Here is a 12723-nt window from a genome sequence, read left to right on the forward strand (position 1 = left end):
TCATTTTTTTTTATATAGTTTCTACGCTTAAACTATCAGAGCAAACTCAATATAATACAATTAGATAATATATTAAACTGAACTCAAGTGTAGTGTATAGTACAAGTCCAAATATAAGATGAACATTGCACAGTTATCGATTAAGCATGAGTGTAATTTACAGGGGATGGATGCATATGACTCAAAACACATGATCTGCCTAAATACCATGATCGAGATTCTTAATTGGATTATCATAAATCCCCAAGATTGGATTATGATAAATCCCCAATACTCAAAACTGACAAGAGAGGACACAATACATATTAGACTCTAATAACATTTTTGTGGTTAATAATAACATTTTATATAGTATTCAACTATGCACATTACCATCTTGGAGCCCTTGTTTTCTTTGTGGAACTCCTATTCAGATGGCCAAAGCCAAGCAGGCACTGGATGTGAAACATGTTCCAGTGTCTCCCACACCACAATGTGGCTGGGTAGGGACAGGTTCACCTCAATACTCTTGTCAAGGTGCTTATCATTCATATATGCATGCATGCGTGCTCTCCATGGTTCAGGTCTGGTCTGTCCACTTGCAGTATCAAGGGATGCATGCTCTTCCAACATGGCTTGTCTGCTAACATCCTGACAAAGCCATCTCCCTAAGCCCATATCTCCAGTTGTAGATGTTTGGAACTCTTGATGCCTGCTTCAAGCGCACAGATAGGGTTCATGTTCTTGGAGTAGTATAGCACATCAGCACTTTTTGTGGCTTAGATGTGTATATTATCAAGAAAATTTAGATGCCACTTAACTCATAGAAGAGTTAACTGGATTTGTTGACATATTGTCATCAATAAATATCATTGACGGTGCATGCATTACGAATTATTTAAGATCATTCATTTTCAATGAACATTGTTGCTATCTCAAATTTCTTTTCATGAAAAAGAGGTACATAAAATAGTTTCTTGGAGTAAAATATATATATTCTTTTTGCCTGCATTTACTTTCCTCAAATTATTATCTCTGTTCTGACTTTAGCAACGAAGAGAGATTTAGTCGGAATTATTTATGCCACCTCTTTATTTTTCTTGTATGATGGAATTTTGGTTTATTTTTACAATATCATTGTCCCTCACATGGAGCTCATTCAAGGGCAAAGGATCAATCAAATTGCTTCCCAAATCCTTTTCATCGATGGACTCCTGATGTATATGAAGTGTCCTTCCAAAAATTCCTACATCTGTATCTATTTCTGAATCATGTGTTTATCCATCTCCATATTAATCGTAATTGTTGAATTGATTTGTTTCCCATGGTCAACTACAACATCACTCTCCATCATCTAATAGTGAGGGCTTGAATGATCATTCATCTTTATACACAACCTTTGGTTCATCAAGATTTTCCTCATTCAGTTCTGGTCTTCTAATGAGCTAAAGCATAAAGAGAGCATATTCCATGACTGTTGATTCATGTGCATCTCATACAAAGGTAGACATCTCATAATATTCAATTTTGGCACACAATCTGCCTCACATGCTGCCTGCTCAGTTATAAAGAAATATTAGAGAAAGAAAGAGAGATTGATCTGTCACTCACATTTAGCTTAATCTCAAGATCAAAGCATACACAATTTTTTAGTCTTAAACATCTTAACAAAGGCTTCATCTTGATTCTGACAAGGATCAATGGAGGTCAGAGGTAAGAGGTAAGAGTCCACCAATCATCTACAATTGGAATATCTTAAGAATGGTGAATGGTTGCTTCAGCTATAACAATTCAATGTTTTCTTGTAAATTTAGTTTGAAGTACCTTAATCTACATACCAAGTAATTAGGTCACAATTGTAAGTATGTGATATAATTTGTTCTAGTTAGGAAAGTAGAACACCTTGTGATGCAAGTACACATGGATTTTGGTAGTGATGATTTGTGTGCTTATAAAAAATTATTTGATCTTGTAGATGTGATGCATGGTATAACATTTTTTTTTGGCAGTGTGGGAAGATCCAATTGGAATTGGGGTGTCACAGATGATGCTGTTCCCTCACCCTTTTCTTTGGCCCCCCCAACACTTATTGGATCTCTAACCAATTTATTTTTGTATTACAATCAGGTAAGTATAAAATTAACCAAAATGGACTTTTCCATATCTATCCTTTGAAAATTTAGAAATAGTGGATTTACCTCTATAGATTTTAATGTAACATATATGTATATAAACAAAAAAATTATAATAATTTAAAATATAATATCTATATATTAATTATTTTTTATAATTATCAATGACTGTTTTACTTTTTAAATTTATTTTTACCTTTGTGATGGATATTAATGTCAATTATAGTTTCAATATCATTATGCTAATAATCAACTAATAGTATTAGTTATAGCAACATATCAGTAAAATTTTTTAGAGGGATTCATATGCAATTTTGTCCCTAAGATTAATGTACATTGAGATTGGGGATATGGACTTGTTTTCTGCTTGAACATGGACAAGGCAATTGGAAGCTTCCATGTTGATGTGCCAATTTTGACCACACTAGCTGGTATCAGGTGTTGACTGCTACTTGACTAAGTGTCGGTGGCAAGTCAAAACAGTGTCTCATAATTACTTCCATGCTTGCATGATCTCAGCATTGGGATGCCCCTAACATTTCATAGAGTTTGCAATACAAAAGTGGAGGGAGTCTAATGTACTCAAATAGATCACAAATATATATTATATATATGGTACCAATTAATGCCTCGAGAAAAGGACAATGAGATGTAAATTAGAGGCACAAGTCATGCCTGTAACATGATAGGTCAATTACATGCCTTACCATGTAGATACATTGATGATCTTTAGATCCTCGATTGATGAGAGTAACACTAACAAATTTGTCGGCCTTTCCTAAAATCATTTGAATTAGAACCTTTTCCTCGATTAATGTCACACTTTAAGGTTGCAAATTATTATATCACCCCTAAGAAATTTTACCTAATTAGTACAAATTACCCTTGCCATCCTAATCAATAGCATCCTTACATGTAGGTTTGGTGTCATTAAGCATTTGGAATCGATTAGGTTGCATCATTTAAGAGAGACGAATTGTCATGGCTGTTGAGATACGACTTGGGGTACGATTTAAGTTGCGAGAAATGGAACTTGTGGTGTGCGACATTCCTATCCATGAGCAGCCGATCAGCCACGTCATCGTGGACTCGGACCTGCGCTACGATCGTTGACCGACGCGGACGCTGTCGGTGGCCTTCTCATCGCCAGATACTCGACTATCCGCATCAAGCTGACATCACCATCAAATAATCTGGGCCGTCCACCAAAAATATGTCGTCATTAATAATAATAATAATAATAATACGGTGATAAATCATAGAAAAGGCAACTTTTATCTCGGGTAAACTGCCAATAAAATGGGTCCACGTGAGCATCGAGAGAATCTAGTGGGGTGCATTTAGATCGTCGGGAAAAGGATTTGATAGTAACAGTCACATCCATCGGCGTGGCCACAATACAATAATATTCCTTCTTTCATGGCATTCACGGTAGAATATTAGAGCCACTATGGCCAATATCATAACCTAATCAATCCTTCTTGGTTCCTCCCAAAGTCCCCACACTCCTTCAACATATTCCGGATCTGTATCCAATCGAATGCACAACCTTAGTAAATGAAGATATCAGGCATCTCTCCGGTCATTATCATGATGCATTGATGTGGTTGTCTGCAACAAAGGTCCATTGCTTTCATCACCGCAATGTCGATTGACCTGCGAGAACAAGATCGGCGGTATATCCGAATGACTCGAGTTTAATGTATGCTATCTTGCATTGAATATTCGTTCAGAGAGTGTCAGCGGACATATCTTGCGGTCTTTTATAATCAGAATGTAGAACAGTTGTTTAGATATTGCTTGAATCCGATATATCTGATTGAACTTTCCCAAAGCAAATTTGATTGCAGGTCACCACAATTTCTTCGATGCTTCCTGCACAGCCTGTCTTGTTAGATCTTGAAAGTAAGGTGGAAGATGAGAAATGGTAAAGAAAAGGAATGTTTTCTGGTTCTTTGCTTGCCGAAATGTGCAGCCCTTTTATCCCAAATCATGTTCAGCTTTGACTGCAATGGTAACTTCCTGTTCATGTCTTCTCTCTGCCTCTATAAATCCAGAGCAAGTAGCTGAGACAGTGGACTGTCTCTGCCCACTATAAACTTGGATCTGAAACCCACGGAGGGCGGCCATGCTTCTACAGATTTCCCAGTGAAGTTCTATTCTAAATCCTTTTTTATTTTGTTTCTCTTCTTAGTTTGTAGTCTTTGGACAGAGGAAGATAGAGATCTTTCTTTCTTGTTTGGTTTTAGAATAGGTTTACTCGGGGTAACATTCAGAATTCAGAACAAAACTGAAGGGAAAACAGTGGTGGATTTGATTGTTTAGAACTATTGTTTAGAGCCCACCGGGTTTGGAGCTTTACACTTGCAGATACGTTTCCCTGCAATGCTGTCTTGTAGAGCTTTGGAGGGCAGAGGAGGAGCAAAACCATGAGCCGAGGCCAGCTTGCTCTCTTCCTGCGCTTGAGCAGCTGCGTCGCGCTTGGAATGCCATGAGCGCAGATGGTTCTGTTCTTCCCTTGCAGAAAAATCTGATTCTGATGCTGGGGGTTGAAGAAAGTTCTCATTTTGGGATCTGAGCGATGAGGGTTTGAGGAGCATTGTGAGGGATTCTTCTCTCTCCTTTCTCGAAGAGGAAGGAAATGGCCCCAAGCTTGGATTTTTCGGATTGGTGGGCGAAGGAGATCCGAAGCGGCACGCCGGTGGTCGTGACGATGCAGAATCCCAACTACTCGGTCCTCGAGGTCGACGGCCCCGACGCTGCTGCTTTCCAGCCGGCGGACAAGGGCCGGGGAAGGAACGCAAAGCAAGTCACTTGGGTCTTGCTGCTCAAGGCCCATCGAGCCGTCGGCTGCGTTGCCTGGTTGGCTGCTGGCCTTTGGTCGCTGCTCGGCGCCCTCAAGAAGAGGGTGTTCTTCGGGCAAGGATTCTCCACAGAGAGCGATAAGCCTGGCAAGGGCAGGTTACTGTTCAGGTTCCTCAGGGGCTTCTTGGTCCTCTCGATCGCCATGCTCGCACTCGAGATGATTGCCTACTGGAAGGGGTGGCACTTCAAGAAGCCTAACTTGCAGTTGCCGGAGAGCTTGCATATGCCTGAAACCACCGAGATCCAGGGGTGGATGCACAATGCCTACCTCTGTTGGCTTGCATTCAGATCCAACTATATCGCCTATCCGATTCAGGTCTTGTCAAACTTCTGCATCGTTCTCTTCATGATACAATCATTGGATCGAATGATCCTGTGTCTTGGGTGCTTCTGGATCAAGCTGAAGAAGATCAAGCCAACCATAGACAGTGAATCGTTCAAAGCAGATGATGTAGAAAGTTCAGGATCTGAGTACCCCATGGTGCTAATCCAGATTCCAATGTGCAATGAGAGAGAGGTAATCTACATTTTGTTGCTCCTTATTCTTCATTCTTGTTCTATTGGATGCTTCTGCACATAATTGCATTTGTACCAAATATATGTATATATACTATTCAATTCCAGCTTCTTTTATCATAAATTTTATGGCATCAGATGCCGAATATGTTCATGGTGCTACAGTTTGATGTGTTGCAGAAGTAATGATTTCCCTATTCTGGATTTAAACTTTTGCAGGTATATGAGCAATCTATTTCTGCTGCGTGCCAGATTGATTGGCCAAGAGACCGTGTTCTAGTTCAAGTTCTTGATGACTCGAATGATGAGACAATCATGCTCTTAATTAGAGCAGAGGTGTCCAAGTGGAGTCAACGAGGTGTCAACATTGTCTATCGGCATCGTTTAGTCCGAACTGGTTATAAAGCTGGAAATCTGAAGTCTGCTATGAGTTGTGACTATGTTAAAGACTATGAATTTGTTGCTATATTTGATGCTGACTTCACACCCAACCCAGATTTCCTTAAGAAGACTATTCCACATTTTAAGGTAGTGATAACATGCTACAAAAATTTCAGCTAATCGGTATACGACATATAGTGAACTCTCAACATTTTACTATTCATAAAATTTTGTTGATTCAGGGAAATCCCGAGCTTGGGCTGGTTCAGGCCAGATGGAGCTTCGTAAATAAGGATGAAAACCTGCTTACCCGACTCCAAAACATTAATCTCTGCTTCCATTTTGAAGTCGAGCAGCAGGTGAATGGTGTTTTCTTGAACTTCTTTGGCTTTAATGGGACTGCGGGTGTGTGGAGAATCAAAGCTTTGGAGGACTCTGGAGGTTGGCTGGAGCGGACAACTGTGGAAGATATGGACATTGCCGTACGTGCACATCTCAATGGTTGGAAGTTCATCTTCCTCAACGATGTCAAGGTGGTCCATGAGATACCAAAATTCATCCGTTGCTTCGCTTTGTATACAAGCCTTACATCTTATGTTTGATCCCTTTTGCTCAGGTGCTGTGTGAAGTGCCCGAATCTTATGAGGCTTACCGAAAACAGCAGCACAGATGGCACTCTGGTCCAATGCAATTATTCCGTCTATGCCTTCCAGCCATCTTAAAATCCAAGGTTCGTCATCTTAATACGAGCCTATCAATCTCGTTGAATGCATTCATTGCAGAAATATATTCAAGAGAACAATTCTTGTGCTTTTGCAGATATCTGTGTGGAAGAAGGCTAATTTAATCCTGCTCTTTTTCCTCTTGAGAAAGTTAATCCTCCCATTTTATTCTTTCACATTGTTTTGTGTAATTCTACCACTATCCATGTTTGTACCTGAGGCTGAGCTACCTCTCTGGGTAATCTGCTATATCCCTGTTATTATGTCATTCCTAAACATTCTACCAGCCCCAAGATCCTTCCCTTTCATTGTTCCTTACCTTCTCTTTGAGAACACCATGTCGGTGACCAAGTTCAATGCTATGGTAGTCGGTCTATTCCAACTGGGGAGTTCGTACGAATGGATTGTCACAAAGAAGGCAGGAAGGTCATCAGAATCTGATCTGTTGGTGGCAGCCGAAAGATGCTCGAAGCCTGTAGGCCATTTGCAACTACATAGGGGGGTTTCAGTGAGCGAGCTCATGGAGCTGAACAAATTGAAGGACCAGCAAGAAGAAGCTCCTCCTCCTCCTCCTGCAAAGAGGGGAAACCAGCTTTACAAGAAGGAATTAGCTCTTGCTCTTCTCCTCCTCACTGCTGCAGTCAGAAGTCTGCTCTCTGCCCAAGGGATTCACTTCTACTTCCTGCTCTTTCAAGGAGTATCATTTCTTCTCGTGGGTCTTGATCTAATAGGGGAGCAAATGGTCTGATGTGAGAAGAAAGAAAAGATGCTAAACTCATATATGCTTTATTCATCCAAGACATATTCTTGTCTATATAACCATCATGGATAGCTATCGGATACATGTTCTTTGTGATATCAAGCATGCAACAAGGAACAGTGGCTCCATTTACAATAAGATATGCATCTCGAAGTCTGGTTAGGACTTTTTTGTTATTCCTTAATTTGATGTCTTCCATTACACAGACATTCTTCTCATAAATGTAAAGCTATTGCTGAGCTAGGACCCAATCTCTCTCTAAATATACCTGTATAAGATTGAGGGACAAAAAAATAAACAGTTTGTCCAGTGTCATTTATGGTGAGAGAGTTGAGAGCTGGTCCTTACATATCAATTATACCGAGATTGTGTAACAATTATGTGTGTACTAGAAATAATTCAGTTTATTATTGGATGAAACATTTTGTCGTCCATCATCTGCTTTTGGTTGCAGTTCTCTACTACTGTAGATAATCATCATGAGGTTTTGATTACAATCTTTTGTAGAGAGAGAGAGAGATTAAGCATGAAGACTACTGGGTGTTGGCACCATTTGTATGTGAAGGTTTTTAAGTGATCAAATTTGAGAAGGCTCTTTCTTGGACTTTCTTCTCTTGGCTGTAGAAATATAAGCTGACATGTCATTCAACACTTAAATGTGATTGTTTTGTTGCCTCTCTTTTAATCTGCTTGCATTAAATTTCTCTGCTGTCTTTTTTGTTGCACGCGTAGCTGTCTAACTATGATGCTTATATCGAAAATGTATACTAATATGAGAAATTTTGGCCGCAATGAGTATAACAATGTATATTGCAGAACTCTGAACCTATTCCTATTGTCGGCTGAAGCTTGATGTGTTCATTCAATTTCTGGAGCTTGATGTGTTCATTCAATTTACTGCTCACTGCAACTAAACTGCAAGTTTCATGTCATAACATGCTGCATTCCTTTTCTGAAAGTAGAATAGTTGAGATCATCCCAATTGCAATACTCAGATTCAAAGAACAAGTACCAAACTTTGTCATCCTTGATGCATTCATAGAGTTTCTGAAACTTAACCCATGCTTGGCTCTATCCTTGGAGAGTGCTTCCTATCTTGTTGTAAATGGAGAATTCATTTAGTAAGCAGTACTTTTCTGATTCATTTTCCTGATACTTAGTCTGGCTGCAAGCAACTACAAATTTTGATTAGGTTCAACCCAGTGATCATTTAAGCGAAATTTGTGATATATTCAAATGTTTTAACTGCTTGATTCGGAGACCGAAAGCCCCTGAATCTCACAGTAAGACCTTAATTTTCATCATAATCTTTTCATAGGCTATCATCTCTTGGGAACAATGCACTTGGGCATGACTTGCCTTGTGGTGCGGTGAGAGTTGGAGCTTCTACATTGTAGAAGCATGTGAACCAAGAAATCCAGGTGAAAGAAGATGATGATGCCTGAGTCTTTTCATGCCCCTCTTCAGTTTGTGCAGCTGAGAAAGGAATTGAAGGATGAGAAAGAGAGAGAGAGACTACATTATGATTGTTCATGGTCTCACAAGCACATGCATGTTCTTAGGTTGGTCATGAACCCATCTTGTGTCAGAAACAAAAGGACAAGCCTTTGCCATGATGTATCAGAATTGGTTCCTTCTGGTATCTTTCATGCACAACCTGTGATCTTTGTCAATTTCTAAGATGGATGTCATCATGTGAATCTGGTAGAACTCGTTGATGCATCTCTACTATAATATCACATTGTTCCTGAAACTGTCACAGAAGATCTATACCTCATCACAATTGCTGTACTACAATAATTTCCTTTCACAAACTACACATCTCTCTTCAGTATTTGCTTTTGCAGTAGTTTTTTCATCACAAACTGTTCATTTTTCTCTCACTAGTTTTGTAGATGTCACTAATTTCCTTTCATCACAATCACCTCATCTTCTACAGAAATTTCCAATTAATGACATGACTGCTAATCCAGCAGCAAAAGACTCAGCGGATGGACAGATCAAAACTACTCATACTGATACTAACAAAACCACATGAAGCAATAAATTGGAGCAAGAAGCTCTCAATGAAGTCAACAACCATTCATACATGGAACAAGATGGCATCTGCATCCTGAGCAGTAACACAAAGGAATCAGAAACAAGAACAGAAATGGGGAAGAGCTGCACCTAAGCATATCGGCTAAACCAAGGTTAACAATAGACATCCTTGTCGTTCCTGAAAGCACAGCATCCTATTAAGTAGATGACAACGAGGAAGATGAGGAGCACAAAATTAATGACAGCAATCTTCTTCCAGTCATGCTTGAGGTTGGCAAGAACCCCTGCCTTGCAAGATTGGCAGTCATAGCAGAGAGTGGATGGATCATTTTGCCATGAATTGCAGTCTGGCAAATCAGATGAGTAAAAGCCAGGAGGTTTAGTCCATGCAGTTCCATTAATGTAGGTGAAGTTGCATGCACTTGGAGGCTTGCAGCATCCAGACTGCACCAAGATGACAGAATGCAAGCAGAAAAGAAGGTTAGTACATGTATCTTCTCAGTAAAAAACTATAGATGATAATGTTTACATCGAATGCCATTATGAATTCTATCTGTGTAGTTTATTTGAATCAAAACCATCTGAAATATATGTAGCCTGGAATCATAGTGTGTTTACATGTGAGAATAAGAAGAAAAAGCAAGAAGAGGAGACAAGCATGTTGAACATGGAAGTCATGTTCATAAACTTGAATCACCAACACATACTTAGATTCAAGAGCTGGAAATAGACTTGTTGATTCATTGTAGTGCTCTGGAGAAATCTTTTTGAAGCCTTGTGGATAAGCAGAATAAAGAACAGTAAGAACATATTTATGCAGACCTATTTGCTTTCAAATCTTAGAGTAGTATGCCTAAAAAATGATTGAAACATACAAAAATATGCCTAGAGAATAATTAATACAAAAACATCTAGGATTTTAGAGAAGTATGCAAAGAAAGAATTGAAATGCATCTGGAGTTACATTAAATTTAATATAATCCATGTAAAATGAGTGCTCATTAGCCACAAGAGAATGGAATTATTATTATTTGCAGTTCAAAATAGGCAACAGGAATGTGGTGGGGATTGATCAAACACAGAGAAAGATGAATGTGCATCCACTAAATAGGAGTTGTCAGCATCAACTAACAGAGATGTATGTGATCTAAGAGCAATTGAAAGCATAATCTAACTGCATCCTTGTCTCCCCTAGTGCTGCTTATGGCATATCTTTGCATGCAGCAAACTCCACTTAAATTGTTTGGGACAATGAGGGAATACATTCTGTGCAACAAATTTTAATCCTGGAATCATCATATGAGATCATCACAAGCATGTGCACAGAATTAGAATCTCTACTAAATTTCATCAAGCAAACAGTGATCTGATTGTGAAAAAGCCAGAGAATATGCCATGTAAATTCTTCCTAATCTATTCATCTGCTTGTCAAAAGAGAGCAAACTAAGGGAGTCAAGGGATCACCATCCCTTGTCTTGGATGGTTGAACATCTCCATTCTGTCAAGGAATATAGGAGTTTGATTCACATATTGCAGTAGATAAGGGTAGAATTTAGCTTAAGGAGTTTTAATTGATGGGAATAACATAAATGACTCAACAAGAACAGTATGTCCACAGATCCACAAAACTAAATACATGCAGTGCATAAATGTAACTGGTTTCAAGAAAAGTACCTGAAGAAATGATGATAACAATTCGATTTGACAACTGAAGAAATCCCTCAAATCTTAAGAACTTATAGAAACATTTGAAAACAAAATGTAGACAGAATCTATATATTAAAATTAGACAAGAAGATTTATCCAGAAAGCAAAAACACTGAAACCCAGGCAGTGAAGAAGAAAAAAGAGTAGTTCAGAGCAAAAGATTGAGAGATGTATAAAGGAAAACAAATCAAATCTTTAGAAACTCAGTGCAGCGTTGAGTGGCTGTAGCAACAAATTCACTTACAATTCATGGAACAAGAACAGGGAGTTGTTACCAAAATCTAATCTTTAAGACGTGATACCAAGGGGGAGTTGTTCCCTAAATCTAAAAATCAAAGCTTGCACTTGAGAGAACACGAAATCCAGAGAAGCAACGCAGACAAAAGCGAAAAAGATTGGATTTTTAGGAGCAGGAAGCAGCAACCTGTATAGGGGAGAGGTTATCGTCGATGAACTGATCCCACGTCTGGTTCTGGTTCTGCAAGCTCTTGCACACCTTGCCCTGCACCAAGCAGCTCCTGATGCTCCTCCAGTTCTTGGCGCTCTCCACCCTCCTCTGGAGCCAATGGGAGTAGTCGCCGAGGCGGTACTCCGGGAACCCGCGGCCGGAGACGGCGTGGCTGGCGCCCTTGTTGGTGACGACGAAGGCGAAGAGGGTGAAGCAGACGAGGAGGATGATGAGGAGGAGCATGACGACGAGGTAGAGCCATAAGAGGCAGGAGTTGCGGAAGTAGGCGCCGACGCAGCCCGCGAGGGAGACGAGGAAGGCGAAGACGCCGAGCGCGACGAGGGGCACGTCCAGGAACCTCTCGCAGTCAGTGGCAGCGCGCTGGGTCAGCCAAATGCCACCGCCGAGGATGGGGATTGACAGCATCAGCGTGATGACGTTAAGCGCCCCGATGAGGCCGTTGCTCAACCTCACCATCCTTCCCCTGCACACCCACCGAGGAGGAAGGAGAAGAAGAGTAAGAAGCAGAGCAGGCAGCCGATGCAATACAGAAAACAGAGGATGAGAGAGAGACTTCAATATAAGGGAAGTATTCGTAGGTGAGTGTTGGCATTAAGGCGACTACCATTCTTCCCCTGTCATAATTACCAAATAATGGAGATATAAGCCCATCTAATGCTCCTTTATTGTATGTGATTTGAATGCTGTGAGAAGCTATAAACACTGTCCATTGTGCTTAGAACTCGTCACATCCACATATACTGATTAATTATGGATATTATCTATTTATTTCTCCAGGTTTTATTATGATCGGCTACGAATGAAACAGAGGAGGCGTTCCTCTGTTTTCATGTGGAAAAAACGAGCTGTTCTTACGCGCCCAACTTACGCGCAAATCAGAACGTAACATGCACGGGGCCATCTCAGCACGTAATTTTCAGGCGTATAGAAGACTAGTATTCGAGGTCTCGTGGCAGATTAACTTAACGTTGACCGTTTAGCAGCAGTGGTGGGCGGCAGTTGACAGAGCGGTTAAGTGATCCGCGACGGAAGTTGAAGAGACGTCGTCGTCTTCCGCACTGCCATCGCCATATGCAGATTTATCTTTTTTCTTTAATACCTATTAATATTATTATCATATAAATGGTAAGTGATAAAAAGTAAATTCGATTT

The 12723-nt window shown here is 40.0% G+C and overlaps 2 protein-coding genes across 6 annotated transcripts; one reads left to right on the plus strand and one right to left on the minus strand.

The window, feature by feature from the left end:
- Window positions 1-3586: 3586 nt before the first annotated feature.
- On the plus strand, window positions 3587-7775 carry LOC103980011 (probable xyloglucan glycosyltransferase 5). Of its 4 annotated transcripts, none has more exons than XM_009396300.3 (6): window positions 3587-4259; window positions 4361-5493; window positions 5712-6020; window positions 6116-6406; window positions 6490-6603; window positions 6693-7775. In XM_009396300.3, exons 2-6 carry the CDS (start codon window positions 4753-4755, stop codon window positions 7341-7343), a joined length of 2106 nt encoding a protein of 701 aa, XP_009394575.2. In that variant the 5' UTR covers window positions 3587-4259; window positions 4361-4752; the 3' UTR covers window positions 7344-7775. The 4 variants fall into 4 exon arrangements, with proteins under 4 accessions (XP_009394575.2, XP_009394574.2, XP_009394573.2 ...); XM_009396299.3 differs by having other exon boundaries at window positions 3587-4038; window positions 4169-5493; XM_009396298.3 differs by having other exon boundaries at window positions 3587-3813; window positions 3962-5493.
- Window positions 7776-9403: 1628 nt separating this feature from the next.
- On the minus strand, window positions 9404-12291 carry LOC103980123 (tetraspanin-7-like). Of its 2 annotated transcripts, XM_065151149.1 has the most exons (3): window positions 12125-12291; window positions 11527-12034; window positions 9404-9839 (listed from the first exon to the last, which is right to left on the minus strand). In XM_065151149.1, exons 2-3 carry the CDS (start codon window positions 12025-12027, stop codon window positions 9549-9551), a joined length of 792 nt encoding a protein of 263 aa, XP_065007221.1. In that variant the 5' UTR covers window positions 12028-12034; window positions 12125-12291; the 3' UTR covers window positions 9404-9548. The 2 variants fall into 2 exon arrangements, with proteins under 2 accessions (XP_065007221.1, XP_018679581.2); XM_018824036.2 differs by lacking the exon at window positions 12125-12291 and having other exon boundaries at window positions 11527-12084.
- Between the last annotated feature and the right edge of the window lie 432 nt (window positions 12292-12723).

Source organism: Musa acuminata, chromosome BXJ1-3 (genome assembly GCF_036884655.1).
Source record: "Musa acuminata AAA Group cultivar baxijiao chromosome BXJ1-3, Cavendish_Baxijiao_AAA, whole genome shotgun sequence".
NCBI lineage: Eukaryota > Viridiplantae > Streptophyta > Magnoliopsida > Zingiberales > Musaceae > Musa > Musa acuminata.

Coding starts and splice junctions, on each gene's coding strand:
- LOC103980011 (XM_009396300.3), top strand. CDS start 4,753: ATGGCCCCAAGCTTGGATTTTTCGGATTGGTGGGCGAAGGAGATCCGA. Junction 6,021..6,115: donor AGACTATTCCACATTTTAAG/GTAGTGATAACA, acceptor TTGTTGATTCAG/GGAAATCCCGAGCTTGGGCT. Junction 6,407..6,489: donor TCTTCCTCAACGATGTCAAG/GTGGTCCATGAG, acceptor CCTTTTGCTCAG/GTGCTGTGTGAAGTGCCCGA.
- LOC103980123 (XM_065151149.1), bottom strand. CDS start 12,027: ATGGTGAGGTTGAGCAACGGCCTCATCGGGGCGCTTAACGTCATCACG. Junction 9,840..11,526: donor ATAACCTCTCCCCTATACAG/GTTGCTGCTTCC, acceptor ATCTTGGTGCAG/TCTGGATGCTGCAAGCCTCC.